General features: G+C 39.0%; 1 protein-coding gene across 1 annotated transcript in view; it reads right to left on the reverse strand.

Annotated features, from left to right (window-relative positions):
• LRP1B (LDL receptor related protein 1B) overlaps window positions 1-18,285 on the reverse strand; it is a 1,691,377-nt gene that overhangs the window by 437,378 nt on the left and 1,235,714 nt on the right. The window contains exons 34-35 of the mRNA XM_088474914.1: window positions 10,444-10,569; window positions 8,478-8,609 (exon numbers count right to left, since the gene is read on the reverse strand). Of these exons, the coding sequence (XP_088331040.1) occupies window positions 8,478-8,609; window positions 10,444-10,569 (258 nt within the window). The remainder of the gene's footprint in view (window positions 1-8,477; window positions 8,610-10,443; window positions 10,570-18,285) is intronic.

The raw sequence follows: 18,285 nt of genomic DNA on the forward strand, positions 1-18,285 counted from the left end.
TTGTGCTAAGTGGGAGGCCGCGGGGGAGAGGGGGTGTGCAGGCAGATGATGGAGGGTGCAGGAGAGTTTTTGGGAGCCTCCCAGCCATTCGGGGAGATTAGGCAAGTATGCATGTATGGAAGCTGCCAAACTGCATAACTGGTCAAATGGAGATGAGCAATTGTTGAACAAACAATCTCAAAATAATGGTTTACTGTTTGCTTTGCATTAGCCAACCTATAGCTATCGGACCAAATATGGGGGTACACTTTTGTGTACTTGTGAGTACTTGACAAAGTGGAGCATTTTTGCATGTAGTTAGCACAATTAAATTATCCCTATTATTTTCCAAGTTTTTACAATGCTTTAAAACAGCAGTGTAGATCTTGCCACTACAAGTGTCATTTTCTGTTAATGGGTTATTTTAGAGGAGACGTAGTCAACCAGTGGCTCTACAGCTGTTGTGGAACTACAGGTACAAGCTTTTGTCTGAGGTTATGCTTAAAATTTTAGTTCCAAAGTAGTTGAAAAGCCACAAGTTCCTTATCTCTGCTCTACAAAAAAAATTGTACAGCACACTCCTGTGACATTAAGTTTTTTTTTTTTTTACGAGAAAAGGCAAACAATTTAATGCTCACAACTAAACATTTTGTTCTAATAAGAATCACAACCCTCCATCATATCCATTATTATTAGATTTATACACACATTATTATATAATACAGGAACTGAATCGGAAACCAACATCATTTCACATTCTGCTCAAAAGTACATTTTGCCCTTTTAATAAAATATGATTATTGAGGTGAAAAGATTAATCTTCTCCTGTGAACATGAGAATTTTGTGCATCGTTGGTCAGAAAAGGAAAATATATACAAAATGACTGTACATTATACATATAAAGATGCCAATGTATATAAATATTTGCGCACAATTGCAATTTCACCCAGTTTTTTATTGCACTTTTTGTACATTAATCTGTAGGCCCTCTAAAAAAGAAAAAAGGTGTTGGAAATATCAAATAAAATTTTTTTTTTATGTAAACAAAAGAAAATGGTTATAGTTCTAGACTTAATTTTCCTTTTTATATATTATAGAATAACTGCTGAATCTGTCTTCTCCTACAATATGCAGGTTAAGTGATGAATGTCTTTATAAAATGGATTTAGTAAAATATATTTATAGAGCACCAACATATTATGTTGCGCTTTACAATTGTGAACAAAACAGAACTATAACAAGACTGTGTATTAACAGACAGAAAAAGTGGTAAAAGAGTGATGCTTACAAGTTTACAATCTATAGGATAAAGGGTGTATGAGGTTAAATGGCACATATTGAATATTGATTCATCCAAGTTAAATATTGCAAGGGTAAACATTGCTTGGTGAGCTCTGTGATCCAGTAATACAGCAGTGTTGCATTTGGGGGTAAGAGTTTTTTATTATTATTATTATTATAGCAAAAGAAAACATGTAAGTTTTGTGTGAACTGTGTAGATAGGACTTAATTGGGTAGGATAGCCCAAAGAGATTACTTGGATGGTTCAGGAATTTGGTAAACTGTCTGAAATTACAGGGAGCACTTGAAGGTTTTGAAGGAAATACAGGGAAGGTTTGGGGGATAGAAAAATGTCTTGTTGCACGAGGGAGGGCATTTCACAGAGTGGGTACAATCCGAAAAAAGTCCTGTAACCCGGGAATGCGAACACATTCTGTATCAATATTCTTCATAAAGGCCAGAACATAATAATTTATTTTATCTATGTGATTAGTAGTCCAGTCTGTATATTTTTCTACTAACATGCATATTGTCAATGCATCATATAATTTCTAGCTGTCATATTTGCATCAAGTATTATACATTCAATAAGTTCTACATGTTATTGAAGTGAATTTGTAGGCACACAAATATTCAAGGAAAGTCAGCATATCAATATATTAGAAGCCAGTGACCTCGCTGAGGCACTTTATGCCTCATGTCTCAATTACAGAATGTCATCGATTCCTAATGTATTGGCAGGCTACCATCTGGCATTGACGCATCAAATAGTGGCATCCATTGGAAATCATTTTTGAAGCACACTTCATGCATGCTGCTAATAAGTTTCAGAATAATCACATGATAGTGTCATCAGACCTTCAGCCAACACAAACAGTGGAGTACTAGACAGAGAGGGGGAGACACAGATTTATGGCTGATTTCCTCTGGAATGGCATGTGTATTATTATCGGTACATAACAACTATGTTATAACTTATTATTCAGGCTGCACTATTCTTAAAATTATACTGTACAGTAGTTCTATTGTTACTCTACAGCTCTAAAATTGGAATACCAGTTAATTGGTTGACAATAAAAAAAAGTCCACATTCAGAAGATCGGCACATAAAAAGGACCATGCATGGTCATTATGTCGACCATCATTCTGTAGACATGTATTTAAAGAGACAGGGTAAATTGTCAACACATTTAAAATGTTGACACTAAAATGTCGACACATTGTTTTTCATGATTTTTAGGGTTAGGCCAAATTAAAGAAACCATGTGTCGGCATCTTAAATCAAATTTTGACCTTTTCATTGTGTCGACCCTTTAACACTGTTGACCTAAATACATGTCTACAATATGATGGTTGACCTAATGACCATGTTAACTTATTGACCTGTCGACATTCAGAACCAGTCAACATTGTGGTGTCGATATTCTGAATGTTGACCTTTTTACTGTCGACTTTTTATACCACAACCCTAAAATTGGTATGTTGTGGATATAGCTTATCCAGCACATATTTAATATTTATTGGAGCTGCCATATCGCACAATAATTATAACAAACCGGAATATACTCCCTAGTAGTAAATGAAAATGCTAAAAATTATAAGTGGTAGTAAATTGTGTATGCTTGGACCTTTTGAATCACTTTTTACTGAATACTTCAACCCAGTTGAACTTTCTACAGCCTGTATCCCAAGAAGCAGAACCCCATAATGATGAAATGCCTTTACCTCCTGTGCACCAGCAGCCATTCTTTCTTCAGATATTAGTTGTATCTTTCATAAGAAATTTAAATAGCAGTTCTGCTGACATCAGCAGGTCAACGGAACCTTGCTGGAACACGAACGAAGGCTCTTTCGTAATGCTGTGTGACACTCAGTAATGATTCCCCTTCATAATTTACGTTCAACATGAATACATAGTGGTAGGGAGGATTAATTACCCTCATTGGTATGCTTGTGAGAACTTGCACTTATAAACCCATTCAAGATCAGAGCTGGTAAACACATTCACAATGAGGCCCATTTGGAAAGTTCTGCATTGCATCGTTTTGGCCAATAATTCATTTTGAAGTTTTTATCTACCCAAGTACATTTTCTATAGATTTTTTTATTTCAACCCATTAATTTGGGAAAAATATAGCAACATCGCAGAAAAAAAATAGTTCTAGATTTTTTACAATTATTACTTTTAATTATTTTGAACAATTAGAGAAACTTTCATGAAGTATTTAAAAAAAAAAATTCCCACTTTTCAAAACATTTTGATGTCGTCTCATTGTGAAATAGCAGCCAGTCTTAGGGGCCTATTTAGTATACCCTTTTCCCTAAAAATCCACATTTAGGTACCGGGGATTTTTAACACAATAGAAATTAGATGAAAAGTGCTGAAAGCCAACATCGCCATAGTCCTGTACGGGAACGGTGGACCTCTCCAATTTAGCATGCTTCGGAAACCTTAGCTTCAGATGGCATTATGAACTCTTTCCTATGTAAAGTGCTATCAGAGAGCAAACACAAATCTTTACAGAATCCTCCGCTCCTAGAAATGTGTGCAGAAGCCCGTGTTTTAGGTTTGGTACTAAATCGTCGTCATATTTTGATTTTGGCAAAACCACCCACAAGTGTTTTGGTTTTGGATCTGTAATTCTTTAAAGAAAAAAATCATAATTGTTCCAACAATATTATAAGCATCAATAACATTAATTTTCAATAAATTTCGACAACCTCACAGCTCACAATATTGTTTTCACCAAAATTGTCCAAAGGCTGCAGTGAGCTGGGTGACTAACCTAAGACCTGGGGAAGAGCTGATTGACTGAGAGTATGGGAGTAGTGCTCTCACCAATCAGTGCCTCTCCATTCATTTCTATGGAGTGACCCGGAGTGACCCTGTCATATTCGTCACGGCTCTACTGCACACTGTGCACAGAGCCAGTCCGCCTGGATGCTATATGGACTGAAAAGGACATAATCCCTGCAATTTGTAAGAAATAAATTTGTGAAAGTTTTTTTCCACTATTTTCCTATACCAGACCAGGTGCAGATGTCCAGGTCTGGTTATGAATTTATTGGGGTGGACCTTATGCATTTTTTTTTAAATCAACCATTTTTTCTATTTTTAACAGTTAAACGGTAGGTGGCTAAACGCAGGCATGGAGACGGTCCTTATAATGGGCGTGTTATGGGATCTTTGCGGCGGGTTGCTGCAGTAGTTGTGAAGTCAGTTGCACAATTACATTGAAGACATGCTCTGATGGGGAATCAGCATTTAGCATGGGGCTGGTACAAGTTTTGCAGGTAGGACGCACCAAGAGGTATTTGAGCATCTAAAGATGCTCAAAATGAGTGTCTCGGTCCTTATACATTCAGATGCACATTTGTACACCAGGGGAAGGCCTTTTACTAGCATTGGCATATAGTCGCAGATGTGTGCGACTCAGAATCAAACCCTAAATCTGTCATCTCTACAAATAGTGGCAATAAGAGATGTTAGTTTACAGGCATAAAATGCTATTTGCACACCAGAAACAAAACAAAACGGAACATCCAGACTTTAATCAGGTGTAACGTTTCTAAATGCCAATATGCCCTGCTGAGCTCACTCTAAAATATTTGCCAGAAACACTAAGAAAAATCTATATATTTTTTTTCAGAGAAAAATACATGCACTGTCTCAGCACTGCAGGAGGAAGGAAGGAGCAGAGGCAAAACTCTCATAGGCAGTGGAGTCACTGGCCTCCGGGTGCCTGCTGTCAGAGGGGCACCATGGGCACACAGACAAATCTATAACCTCTGCCAGTGAGTCGCAATAAGCAGAAAAAACCTTATTGCACCAAACGGCGGCCGTGCCTTAAGATATGCGATGCAGCATTCAGAGGTGCCGTAGCAGGCACTGCCAGAGCCCAGAAGACCAGGAGAAGGAAAGTGGAGCTGGGGGATGCAGGGGCAGGAGCTGGAGAGATACTGCAAGGCTGGCAGGAGAGACAGTGGGGGCTGACTGGAGAGACAGAGGGAGGCTGGTAGGAAATACAATGAAGGCTGACTGGAGAGACAGAGGGGGCTGATTGGAGAGACAGGGGGCTCACTGAATAGATAGAGGAGGCTGGCTGGAGCGACAGTGGAGAGCTGGCTGGAGAGACATTGGGTGTTGGCTAGGGAGAAATTGGGGCAGGCTGGAGAGACACTGAGGGCTGGCTGGATAGACACTGTGGGCTTGTTGGAGAGACAGAAGGGGGCTGACTGGAGCTATAGAGACACTGGTGGGCTGGAAAAAGCAGGAGACACGGCGGCTGGGGGGGGGTTCACCATCTATTTTGCCTCTGGGCGAATGGCATGAACTTACGCTTCTGGGAAGGAGTATAGTGCATAAGGGCCTGTGGGGTATTAATCCAGCTCTGACCAGATCTTTTCTTTTACAAATTGCTGCTTATTGCAATATACAGCACTAGGAGTGGTAGATTTTGAGCTGTGGCCTCATACACAGACATTGAAAAAACCTTGCACTCTGCCCTCACTTTTAGCTAAGCATTAGAATCACGTTCTCATAGGTTTCAAAGATCATATTGTACAATGGGCCTGATTCAGAGATGTAGGATACAAGAATAGCCGCTACGTCTTTGTACATAGCTGCTGTACTAAAATATGCAAAATCCGCAGTAGGTGTCTTGAGTACCTCATGCCAGCTACTCTGATCTGCTGCTCAGGTTACTCAAGATGTCCAGCAAAATCACGCTGCCATTTTCTGGAACGCACCCAGTCACTGCCTTTAAACGCCATCAGCATGTCAATCATGCTCCAGGTTTGGGGCACTGCAACTAATGTCACAGGACCAGGTCTGTAAATGCTTAGTGCGGCTCCTGCGCATTCACAGGTCAAAAACATTGAATTTATGTAAATCTCAGAATAAGGCCCTTAATGAGCACTGCACTTTACTGGGCGTTTAAGCCTCTGATAGTGTGACGTAGTGAGAGAAAAAATGGATTGATTCTACGTCTGACAGTCCAAACCACGTGTGTGTGGCCAGGAGAAGATGATTATTCTATCTATAACTATATTTACTTGAGATTTTTGTGGGTAATTTTATCAGTTTGGTAAAGATAAGATAAGAAAGCTAACAGTACAAATTAGGAACATGTCTTCTTCTTCTTCGAAGAATCAAATAATTTGACACAATATGAAAAACTTATTAAAAAGTTGAAAACGAGCAGGTGGAATAAAGTTCTGCACAAATATCTGAGAAGTGTTGAAATCCAGTTCTACCAAACACATATTACTCCTGCGGCCATCATCCAAGCTCATCTATTAGCTACTTTAAGTTTAATAAAAATATTTCAGTAAATCAATCCGGACATCTCGGAAAGCTATTACACACTCTGCATGGTACCTTGTCCGTCAGCCTTAAGGGAGGGGTGATCAGGGAGCCTTAAATATGTATTTTTGGACACATAATAGGACCTAGGAAACCAATTTACAATAGTAAGGAGTTTTGATGTTTCAGTAAAGTTTTTCTATCTGCTGACTATGTGGAACCAATATACTGTAGTGTATAGTATGTGAAACAAGAAGTTTTCTGATCTGCCTCAAATTATTCCATTGGATTAAATTATCACCGATTAATACACCACAATCTTCTCATAATGAAGGTTTATTTGGGTAACATATTAAAAAAGACTGCATTTTAATTTCTGTTCATTAACTAGGGAAAACAGATACAATATAATGAAAAACTATTTACTATGGGCCTGATATACAATGGTTTGCATACAAGTCCAATGACAGGAAGACTGCGCATGCGTGGGACCCATTCTCAGTATGTGTAGAATGAGTCCAGCGTCATTCTACGCAGTGCCCCCTAAGCCGCAGCCTGATTGACAGCCTGGGGCCATTTGTGGGCGGTACTGGGCAGCATTCCCATTTTCGTTTCCATTTACTGGGAGTGCCCAGGCCTATATCTGCGTCTTCCGATGCAAAATTACTGGCCTTGGCAGCGCAGACGAGGCGGTTAATGAGAGTAGCCATAGGCTTACTCAGACTGATGGTCGCGATGTTGATCCGATCCTGCATCTTTGGAAGCAGGCATCGGATCTGAGATGCTGGCTGGAGGCATCTTTTTCTTTCAGAAGTCTCCTGCAGCATTAGTATATATACACACAGTAGATGCATACAAAGACATAGCTGCTGTGTGCATAGCGTACAACTCTGGATCAGGCCCTATATTATAATGATTCCTTCCACTGATACTTTTACATATTTAATATATATATATATATATATATATATATATATATTAGTGTATATATATATATATATATATATATATATATATATACACACACACACATATATATATATATATATATATATATATATACACATGTTATGTAATACTTACCTTGACTTGCACAAATTACCAGGAAAATGGTGTGGCGGCCAATTTCCCTGTGATCTTTGCATGCGCAGGAGAAAAATAACAGGGAAAATGGCACAACACAACTCAAGAGTCTACACGTTTGTTTCACTGGCTAGAGGGGAGGGGGCCTGGATGGAGACTACACATGGGCACCCTATTTACTTAATATGCCCCTGGTCCAACTGTAGAGATCCCAAATACTTGTACTCTTAAGTCAAAAAGTCAAGATCTTTGTTAGTTATATAGGCAGAAACATGGATATGTTTAGCTTTATTTATTATTTTTTAAATCATCAAAGAATTAAATAGTTCTTCCACATTTTGTTACTAGTAGTTCCAAATTAAACTACTACATATGTAGCTAAAATAGCTGTTACTATTAGATTCATATCCGCACAGCTCCAATACGGAGTCAGATATCCCATGCAAAGTACCAGGCCTCCCAACTTGGAGGAAATGACACATGATGAAGTCACAGGGATTTCCTATGAGAAACAGTTCCTGGCTCTGTGGCTGCACCATGTCCAGATATTGTTTTGTCTGAGTGTCAAATACCTTCTGCTTATTCTGCTAATAGTCAATCAGTCACTTTTTAATCAAGAATGCCAGAATATCATTATATATAAGCCATCTTAGTTAGGCGGCACTTGGAGGACCCCTCGTGATCCTGTCATTCACACCCAATTATATGATTTGTAATGTGAGGGGCAATCTTTATTGTAGAAGGTTAAACTGGTTCAGAATTAGATTAAAATGCAACTTTCAAGGAATTGATTCATTTGCATTATTAACATATAAATAAATAACCTACCTGCATGGAAGTCTATGCCCACTGCAAATGATGTTCCAGATATTGGCATAAGTGCATCCATTCTGTCACTTGGGTCAAGTGGTATCCCTCTAACTCCTTCGTGCACAGAGTACATCAGAAATGACTCTATACCTGCAGAGTGAATAAACAAACATACATCAATTCATCTATGCATGTGCTTAAATCTAACAAAACATCAGAAAAACAAAAATGTACACCTATACCTAGTGCTACACAAGATTATAACACAGGTTAATGAACAATTGTCGGCCATATCCAATTAAGTAATACAGGTTGAGTCTCCCATATCCAAATATTCCGAAATATTTTTAGCATGAAAACTTTGATTTTTGATGGTTCAATGTACACAAACTTTTTTTAAGGCACAAAATTATTAAAAGTAAAGTATAAAATGACCTATAGGCTGTGTGTATAAGGTGTATATGACACATAAATGAATTTCATGTTTGTTCACAAACTTAGTTTGAGCCACAAAATTATTGAAAATATTGTATAAAATTACCTTCAGGCTGTGTGTATAAGGTGTATATAACACATAAATGCATTCTGTGTTTATATTGGGGTCCCATTCCCAAGATATTTCATTATGATATGCAATTATTCCAAAATACGGAATATTCTGATATCCAAAATGCCCCTGGTACCAAGCATTTTGGATATGGGAGACTCAACCTGTAATAGAGTTTTATTATAATGCTATGTGTCACAAAATTGCTTTGGAGACCCAGTTGTACACCACTATGAATATTCTGAAACTTTTGCCCATCTAATATTATATTGTACAAGGGTTACCTGGTAAAATCAGAAGTGGTTAGTAATGGTAGGGCGAATTAGGCAAATACAGTACATATATCCAAGTTAATGTGGGGGATAAATGTAGGAAAAAGGAGTAGGGAGTTCCTTCATTTATCCCCCCACATTAACCTGGACATGTATTTGCCTGCTGTAATTTGCTCTAACACTATCAGACTTTACCTGCTGATGCTTTATTAGAAATTTGGAATCCTTAGCTGTTTTCTTGGATATCCGGGCAAGCTTGTTTGGCACACAATACCATCTGCAAAGACTATCAAGGCCCCCATACACAGTGCAATTTTTTACACGATTTAGCCAATATCGATCGATTAGAACGACCAATCATGTAAAAAGTGCCGTGTGTGGAAATGATCACGATGGCGATTCACGCCCCATCGTCGTACATCGTTGTCGCTGATCAATTGAACCTGCAGGAAGATTTTGACCTATCGTACACGATTGGACACACATCGTACAGTGTGTGTGCATGATGAAAGATGTAATGGACGATATGTTGTCACTTTTCCTTCCATTATTTAAATTCCCGTATTATGAGTTTTTCTGCTACAAACGATATATCGTTTACGATCTGCAGTCGTTTCACCTAAATCGTTTGGTGGTATGAGCAATCGTTCCGTGTGTGGGCACAATATCGTATGACCGGGAGAGTTCAGTAATTCAAGGGAAATCGCAGATGAGATTGGATCGTAAGCAAATTGCCTCATGTATGGGGGCCTTTGGTCTGAACACTTATCAATGTTTGATAAGTTTTCAAATGTGAATTATACCATTTATTAACTGCATGATTTGTATTGTGATCCATTACTTACTTTTATGGAATGTTTCTAATGTTGTTTGTTGCATATTTTTATTAGTATAATTAAACCTGTTACATTTTATTTCATTGGTCCCAATTTATAAACAGTGCACCCAGAGCAACTTCTTATCCTTCGTCTTATGTTACTCAATCCTGTAAAAGCAGGAATATCACTTTGTTCTGGGAATTGTTGTACAATTACTAATGGGGGTTATTGTAGCCCATTTTTACTATAAAACTTGTTCTGTATGTTCTCCAACATCTAATAACATATAGCAGCCATATTACAATGTTCTATACTAGAATTAATACATATAACTGTGCATACTGAACCTTGACAAGACATGCGATTCTTTCGAAGGTTGTAGCCAACCGTACACATACACGTCCGAGTTGTTTCAGAGGTTGGTAAACACAACTGGGAACATCCACCATTGTTGACCTGGCAGGGATTGGTACCTACAGCATGGACAACAAAGAACAGAATGTCACTCACATAATATACTACAGTAAGTATAAAGATAGGGAACATATGACTTAAAACTCTATAATTCACAAAAATATTACTAAATGAGACACACTAGAATGTTTTTGTACTATGCAGGTATTAAAAGGAAACAACAAAAGACATTAACAAAAGAAAAACACACCCTTAATTGTGTATAAATTATAGATGGATGCAGAGAGAGCAAAGGAGCAGTAAGATCGGTGCCCTGTGTCTTTCTAGGCTGTAAAAGGGAACCGGGGGGCATAGACCGCCCGCTTGGCATTGCGCCCTGGGCAGCAGTACTGGTCGCACACAGTTTAAAAGTTTATTTTAAGATTATGGGGGGAATTCAATTAGCCGCGGTAACTTACTGCAGGCTAATTGATTCCTTGGGGCTATTCAATTGGCTGCAGTTAACAGAAACTTTTTATTTTGGATCTGAACTTATCATGGATTCTATGGTTAACGCCTGTTAACATTTTAGTTTAACGGGTGTTAAAAGGGCTCGGGTGAAAAAGGGTCTGGAATTGAATAGACTTAGGCGTTAAAGCCCGAGGCTACAACCGTTTTTCACCCCGTTAAATTAACGGGGCTCTCTATATAAAAGCAAACCCATGTTGAGATGATAAATAATTTAATTTAAATGTATGTGTGTTTGGCTTTTGAATTTGACAGAGGTAGAGCTTGTCTACGTGTATACTTTCTCTAGCTATGTTCTATATTGAATACGTCTCCAGAAAAAATTGAATAAGTTGCTGCATAGAGATCCTGGGTTGTTTCCATTTGGAACACAGTTTGAGAAAATGCTAATATGGATGAGTCCTTGCAGAACAAAGGCGGTCTGTGTAATCACCAGTAAGAATATACAGTATTGTTACTTATAGTTGAACAAATCTGCTGCAAACTGCATGAGTAATAAAGGAAAAGAGCTGACTACTGTAAGAGATCTCAGAGACACACAGTGGGCCTGCTCACACATGGCTTTCATATAAGTCACAAAAACTGACTTGACACCTTGGGGCTGATGCAAAGTTAAACATACGTCCATTTCTTTAACATGTTTTGTGTGTTTTCACACTGCGCACGCTTCAGAGCAGAGCCTACCCACGTGTGGATGAAGGCATGCGCATTTGATATGCATTTCCATTTGCGACTCAAGGGACGTAACTGGGTACTAACGTAGTGCTATCATGTATGCTATGTTCAGTTAAGGAGAGTCAGTGGAACTGTAGGCTATGTAGCACTGACAGTAAACTTAAATATATCTGTTTTCAGACATATCTTTTCCCCAATGATAGGGCTGCTGATAATGATGATAGATATCAAACCAAGGCCCTCTTTCAGAGCCGCTCGCAAAAAGTGAGCACTCGCTCTGAATGAGGGTGGCCGCTTTTGCTTTGAAAGGTGGCCCTCCTGGCCACTCGCTAAGCTGTGGGTTACCACCCACAGCTTTAGCGAGTGACCAGGTGATGGTCGCGATGGTCTCGACCATCGCGACCATCGGGGCTTGCGACGAGACCCTTGCGGTAGGGTCTCGTCTACCGCAATCCCCAGGTAGCTTCCTGCTCTACAAATGGCAGGCGTTCCCTCAGGAATGCCTCTGTTTGTCCGGCCACCCCCCCACCCCGCCTACAAAACGGGGTGAGCTGTCGATCAACATCGACAGCCACCCCTTTTGTAGCGAGCCCCGGAGCGAGTGAATTTGTCACTCGCTCCGGGGCTTGCGCACACGCACTGCGAGCGCTGTGCGTGCGCAGGCCCTCACCATTGACCCGCTTGCTAGCGCATAGCGCTTACGTGCGGGTCTGAATGAGGGCTCAAGCGGTACAGATAAAGGAGGTCCACTCACAAGAACTAATTAGACATATTTTTTACGATGGTCTTGCTTCAGCAGCCTTATGTTTGTAATTGTGTTACAGAGCACACACACACACACACACACACACACACACACACACACACACACACAATCGCTTTTCCTGAGAGTGTACAAACACTTTTATTTCAGTGATAGGAACAGAAGAAGATCTGGAGAATTTGTCACTGAAAATCCCTAACATGTAGTGTAATATGCTGGACACACATGGGGCAATTAGGTTTTTTTTATGTAAGTGGTTCCTGAGGCCAAATACAAGAATTTTAGTTTTTTGAAACACTTAAAACAATATTTTTCAAAAACACTGAGTGGAAGAAATCAACAAATGCAACTATTAATTCTTATTTTCTTTTAAACTATTGCTGTATGAGTGTGACTAATGCGTTTGCACTGCTATGTTTATTTAGATCTTACATATTATTTAAGGTTTACTAGAGTCTTTTTATGGCGTTTATCAATGTCCACAGCTGTCCGGATAAGGCTGTCTCTGATCAGTTCATATAACTAGAGTCTCCTTGACTAACGAATCGTCTCCCAATCCTCTTGCGATCAGTGTCACATTGACTAATGAATTGGCTAATTGTACATCGGAATCCAGGAGAGGTAGCGATGTAAGCACCTTAAATACCACTAAACTGCACATTTTTCATACTAATGGAGCTTTTAAGGTACCCGCAGTGATACTGTTAATGGGATTGTCTTTTATATTGATGGTTTTGCCAATATATTCTTGAGGTAGAAACAGCAATTTCATTCAATTTAAATTTACCTAACATTTTACCAGGCACTTCTAAGTAGTCATTTGTCATTCATTCTGAATATTTAATTTGCAGAATAGCATGTTTAAAGTCTTTCATCCTTGTTTGACCTTTACTAAATATATGTTTTTGTTCTATCTGGTTAAATGTAATTATAATATAACAGATATTGTATCATATAAGCAAGCAATGCTGGCAGATAAAAGCCAATTAGTCTATCTAGTCTGCTATTAACATCAGTATCAGCATTGGAATGTTGTGCAAACCAATGGTACTGCATATGGCATTAATTACCAGATTAATTGTTAAACCGCATATCCACTTGCCGATTAAACAGAGCGATTGAACGATACGACATCGTAATCGTTCCATCGCTCAATCACTCATTAATTGTGCATAAATTGGGCAGTATAATTTGATGGAGGCAGATCTCCTGGCCTCGCAAGCTGTCAAAGGTGATCCGAAGTAGCGTGTACAGATGCTGCACTCGGATAGCAAATGCTGTTAGGAGGGGTCTGCTTCTTATAGATGCCTCCAGCAGCATTTAAATATTTGCTGGACAGCATTGCACAGCCGCAAGGAAGCAGCTGTGCATTGATATCCACATCTGATTCAGGGGCCCAGTGTCAGTGTGGTTTTGTTTCCATGCACAAAGTTGATTATTGTCCCCAGTTTTTACACTGGGACCAAGGGTTAGTCAATGGCATGAAAGAAAGATCACAATAGGGCATCAACCGTTAGTTAGTTTATGTCGAAATGTTGCTTTCCGACCATTACACAGCAGGAACATGAATATAAACTCTCTCTCTCTCTATATATATATATATATATATATATAAGTCCAAATTCAGCCCGGCACTCCCCTCCAATATCCGCAGACAGCTTGCTCCTGGTGCCCTCCACTGGGGAACGAATCCCCCACAATATAGAAATAAAGAACTGGCGGCACATATATATAGAAATAAAGAACTGGCGGCACTCAGGAGACTTTTGTAGAAATAGTGCAAAACTTTGTGCTTTTAATCATTTAATTGATTAAAAGCACAAAGTTTTGCACTATTTCTACAAAAGTCTCCTGAGTGCCGCCAGTTCTTTATTTATATATATATATATATATATATATATATATATATATATATATATATATAACATTTGGCCTCTTAATAATAAAGAAGAACTAATGGAAACTAAATATTTGCTTAAGGTGGACCTCACTTAGGTATGGTAGAAAACATTGTTCTATTCTATTAGGGTCTACCATACCCTCCCCAAACCAACACATCTCACATGGGCTACAAACAGACCCAATACTACCCTCCTGTCTTCTACTAATAAAGCACTGACTCAAACACACATTGGTGTTCTGGACTCTTCCTTCCATGAAAATCACAGATATATAAGCAGAATGGTCTGAAATGAGGGACACTGATATCTGTTTTCTTTTTTAATCAACCTACAGTAGCTATAAAATATTGAAGTGTTGCTCCATTCAAGCACTCAGGGGTCTACCAGATCGGGTAGAACGATAGTATCTAGTTATGTAGAACTACATACATTACACAACATAATTTTACTGAACTCCACCCAATACACAATTTAACACTTCTACATTTATATTACAGACCTATAATAGCAAAATAATATTGCTGGTGCTCACTGCTACAAAACTATTTCAGTAACTGAATACTTTCCAACACAGCTGGATCATACTATCACTCAGAGACCTATTTTTAAAGATTAAATCATTTAAATCATGTGAAGATGTTACAAATATCTAAGTAACGCTGAAGTTCCATGTTTCTCATAAGCCACTGTGTCTATCAACATTCAACAATGTAACTTTTCAGGGCTTTTCTCTGATTGCTGCATCCATCTGAGTATGCTCTACATAGTCTGCTCTTAATGCTGTGAATAGAGGTGATGAGAGAGGATATATAAACAGTTCCCCCTTATATATTATGAAGCTGTACAGTCTGGTAAGGTTCCAGTTCGTGAAAAAAATGGAACAATGGAAGTAAATTAGCCAACTAATCATGGAGGTTTCTTCATCTTTAATTGTAATTTCTGTTCTAAATAAAGCATGGAAACCATTTGATGGATTCATCAGTGGTCATGTTTTTTTCAGAGCTCTCTAAAATGTACATAATCACAATTAGAAATCATGTGGCTCTACGGTTGCTAGAACTACATTTCCCAGCATGCTCTGCCAGCAACAGGAAAAGCTTGCACTAAACAAGCACTAAATCACACCTTGGGAACCTGTGACTCTACAGCTATTGTGAATCTACAAGTTCCAGCATGCAGTGACTTCTAAATACATTACAGCTGGAGAGCTACTATATAAGATACATAACTTGTGGAACTTGTAGTTCCACAACGGCTAGAGAACCACTTGTACAGTTCCTTATTTCTAAATGCAACTTTGTACTAAGAGCAAACATTTATTATTCTGACAAGATAGAGAATACAATTTCATATTGTTACCAGGAAGACTCCTGAGATTTGCATGGAACAAGTAGAGAACAGATTTATCATGAAGCTATCACATTTCTCTGACAGTGGGCAGAATACAATGTAAGTGACTGCAGTAACATTTTACATGACTAAATCAATGAAGCAATATTTAAAGTCATAATTTGCTGTGGGTGAACACCCATAAAAGTACTGCAGGCCCAAAAAGAAGTTCTCTTAGCTTAAAAATTAGTTTAAAATAAATTAAGAGAATAAACAGTTTATATATATATATAAGTAATGTGTTAGTGAATTTTCTATCGTGATTAGCGATAGAGTTTCTTCACTAATGACCTGCTTTGCTCTGATGGCCAACCTTAGGGCAGTTCTCCTCGGCGGCTGCAAAATGGGCTATTTAATTAGCTCTAAAAACTTAGCTTAGTATTTATCTCTGACATCTAACACCTTCATCAGAAGGCATTAGTCAGATTTTCCTGTAGGGAAACCCAGCTGGATATGGATTCTCTGATATCTCCCCAAGAATGTTCCATAACCAGTGCCGGATTAAACCCTGTGGAGGCCCCTAGGCAGTCAAAATCTCAGGGCTCCCTTCACAAATTATCTCCTAATACGTTTTTAATTTTACCAACCAACAACTTTAATAAATCATATGTAGGTTGCACCGAAAACTTTTTAGAAATTGACCGCTGACAGAAGATGAGTTTGTAAGAGCAATACTATAATGTGAATCTGATGTCTATGGCTTATGTACTTTAATGGGTACATTACAATAATACAGTATTTTCTCTATAGAGTCTTTGTAAAGTTTTCCTGTCTTTGAGTTGATTAATTTTTTACTATCTTTGGAAACAATTTAAGACAGCTTGATTGTAAGATCAAATCAATAATATTTTGATCGGTTGTCGCCGGGGCCCCTCAAAGGCACGGGGCCCATAGGCCGCTGCCTACTCTGCCTATTTGGTAATCCATCACTGTCCATACCCCTCCTTTCCCTCTTCTCCCTACTGGCCACATATGCAGCCATACAACCGGATTAGACCCAGAAACAGACTTCTAGTGATAATGAAAGAGAGTTTTATTACTGGAGATCAGTGGCGTGGACAAACATCACGTATGTATATAGTGCCCAAATGCTCAAATGGAACATTATAAAATAAAAATAAATATACAGAAACACTATCTTCCTATAATATGTACTGGAGAGTATATAATGACATTAACAATTCCAAATATGTGGTGAATATATTGAAATGTACCATAAGTAATCATCAACCAGTAGATTAACAGAGTTGTATTTACCATATTGGCAAACCAGAGCTATAACTTTTTCAGGAAGCACAATCACTATGGTTTCTTAATGGTTCTATTTACTTTTATCATTTTGATTTGTGTAGCACTTGTTTTTTTACCAGCACCTGTATAATTCCCAGTTAAAATAATTGGGGATGGGATATTGGACAGAGAGACATTAGCTCATAATGACTGTACAAATAATGCTACAATACAGTATACATACAGGTACAGTATATTATGGAAAATATGTATGGCTGAGAGACTATTCTCTGGAGTTAGACATTTTGCTTTCTACATATGTTTTACTAGAACTTTATATGCACCATGAACTTTCTTTGTGCTGAGGCTGCATAGAGATGGGAGGGGCCTATTATATGTACATGGGGAGCGGCCTTTGGAGCTGATTTAGACCCGCTCGCTAGGAAGCAAACGCTCGTAGCTGGCCGATATTTGCAATCTGCGCATGGGTATGCATCGCAATGTGCATGCGCGAACCACTGCGAAAGATTGGGAAGTGCTCGCTCTCCCAGCATAGACAGCCCAGTTGAATGAGTGACAGCAGAAGCCATTTGTGGGTGGTAACAGGGGCAGGCCACTAGAAATGGGGGAGTGGAGGTACGAACGCAGATGTGCTTCAACGCAGTTTCAGAGGCGTACATAATTAACAGGCAGCGTCATTGTACACATCACCTGGTTGTATTTCACACTGAAGTGGTCGCAGTGCACATCCGATGGTGCTCGATGTACCAATGTTTTCATGCACTTCCAGGAGATGACATGCGCAAATGGGCATCTTAATAATGGCTGGTGGGCGTCTGCAAACACATAGTGATTGCACGCCAAGACATAGTGGGCGTGCTAATGCCTTTCCATGCGATCTCCTGCCTTGCTGGGTGTGTGCTGGATTTGCATACGCTGGGAGCAAGGGAATGCATCTAACGAGCGGGTCTGAATGAACTCCAGAGTGTGCAATGAGTCTTCTAAATGACGATAACATTATCTATCAGTCCAGCACCCCTATGTTATTGCAGCCTATTTGCTTAGGGGATGCAGTCAAAAGGTTGACAATCACTATGTTGACATGCATAATGTCAGCACCACAATGTCGACAGTTACGATGATGACATTGTTATATGTTGATAGGCATGTGTCAACAAGTAAAATGTTGACATTGACAGAATGTCAATATTAGGGTTAGGCTGCGGGGGGAGGTTAGGGTTAGGCTGCGGGGGGTTTAGGGTTAGAGGGAGGGATAAGGGTTAGTGATAGGGAAGAATTATTTATCAGAA

This window comes from Taudactylus pleione, unplaced genomic scaffold (assembly GCF_031769625.1).
Source record: "Taudactylus pleione unplaced genomic scaffold, aTauple2 ptg000156l, whole genome shotgun sequence".
Lineage (NCBI taxonomy): Eukaryota > Metazoa > Chordata > Amphibia > Anura > Myobatrachidae > Taudactylus > Taudactylus pleione.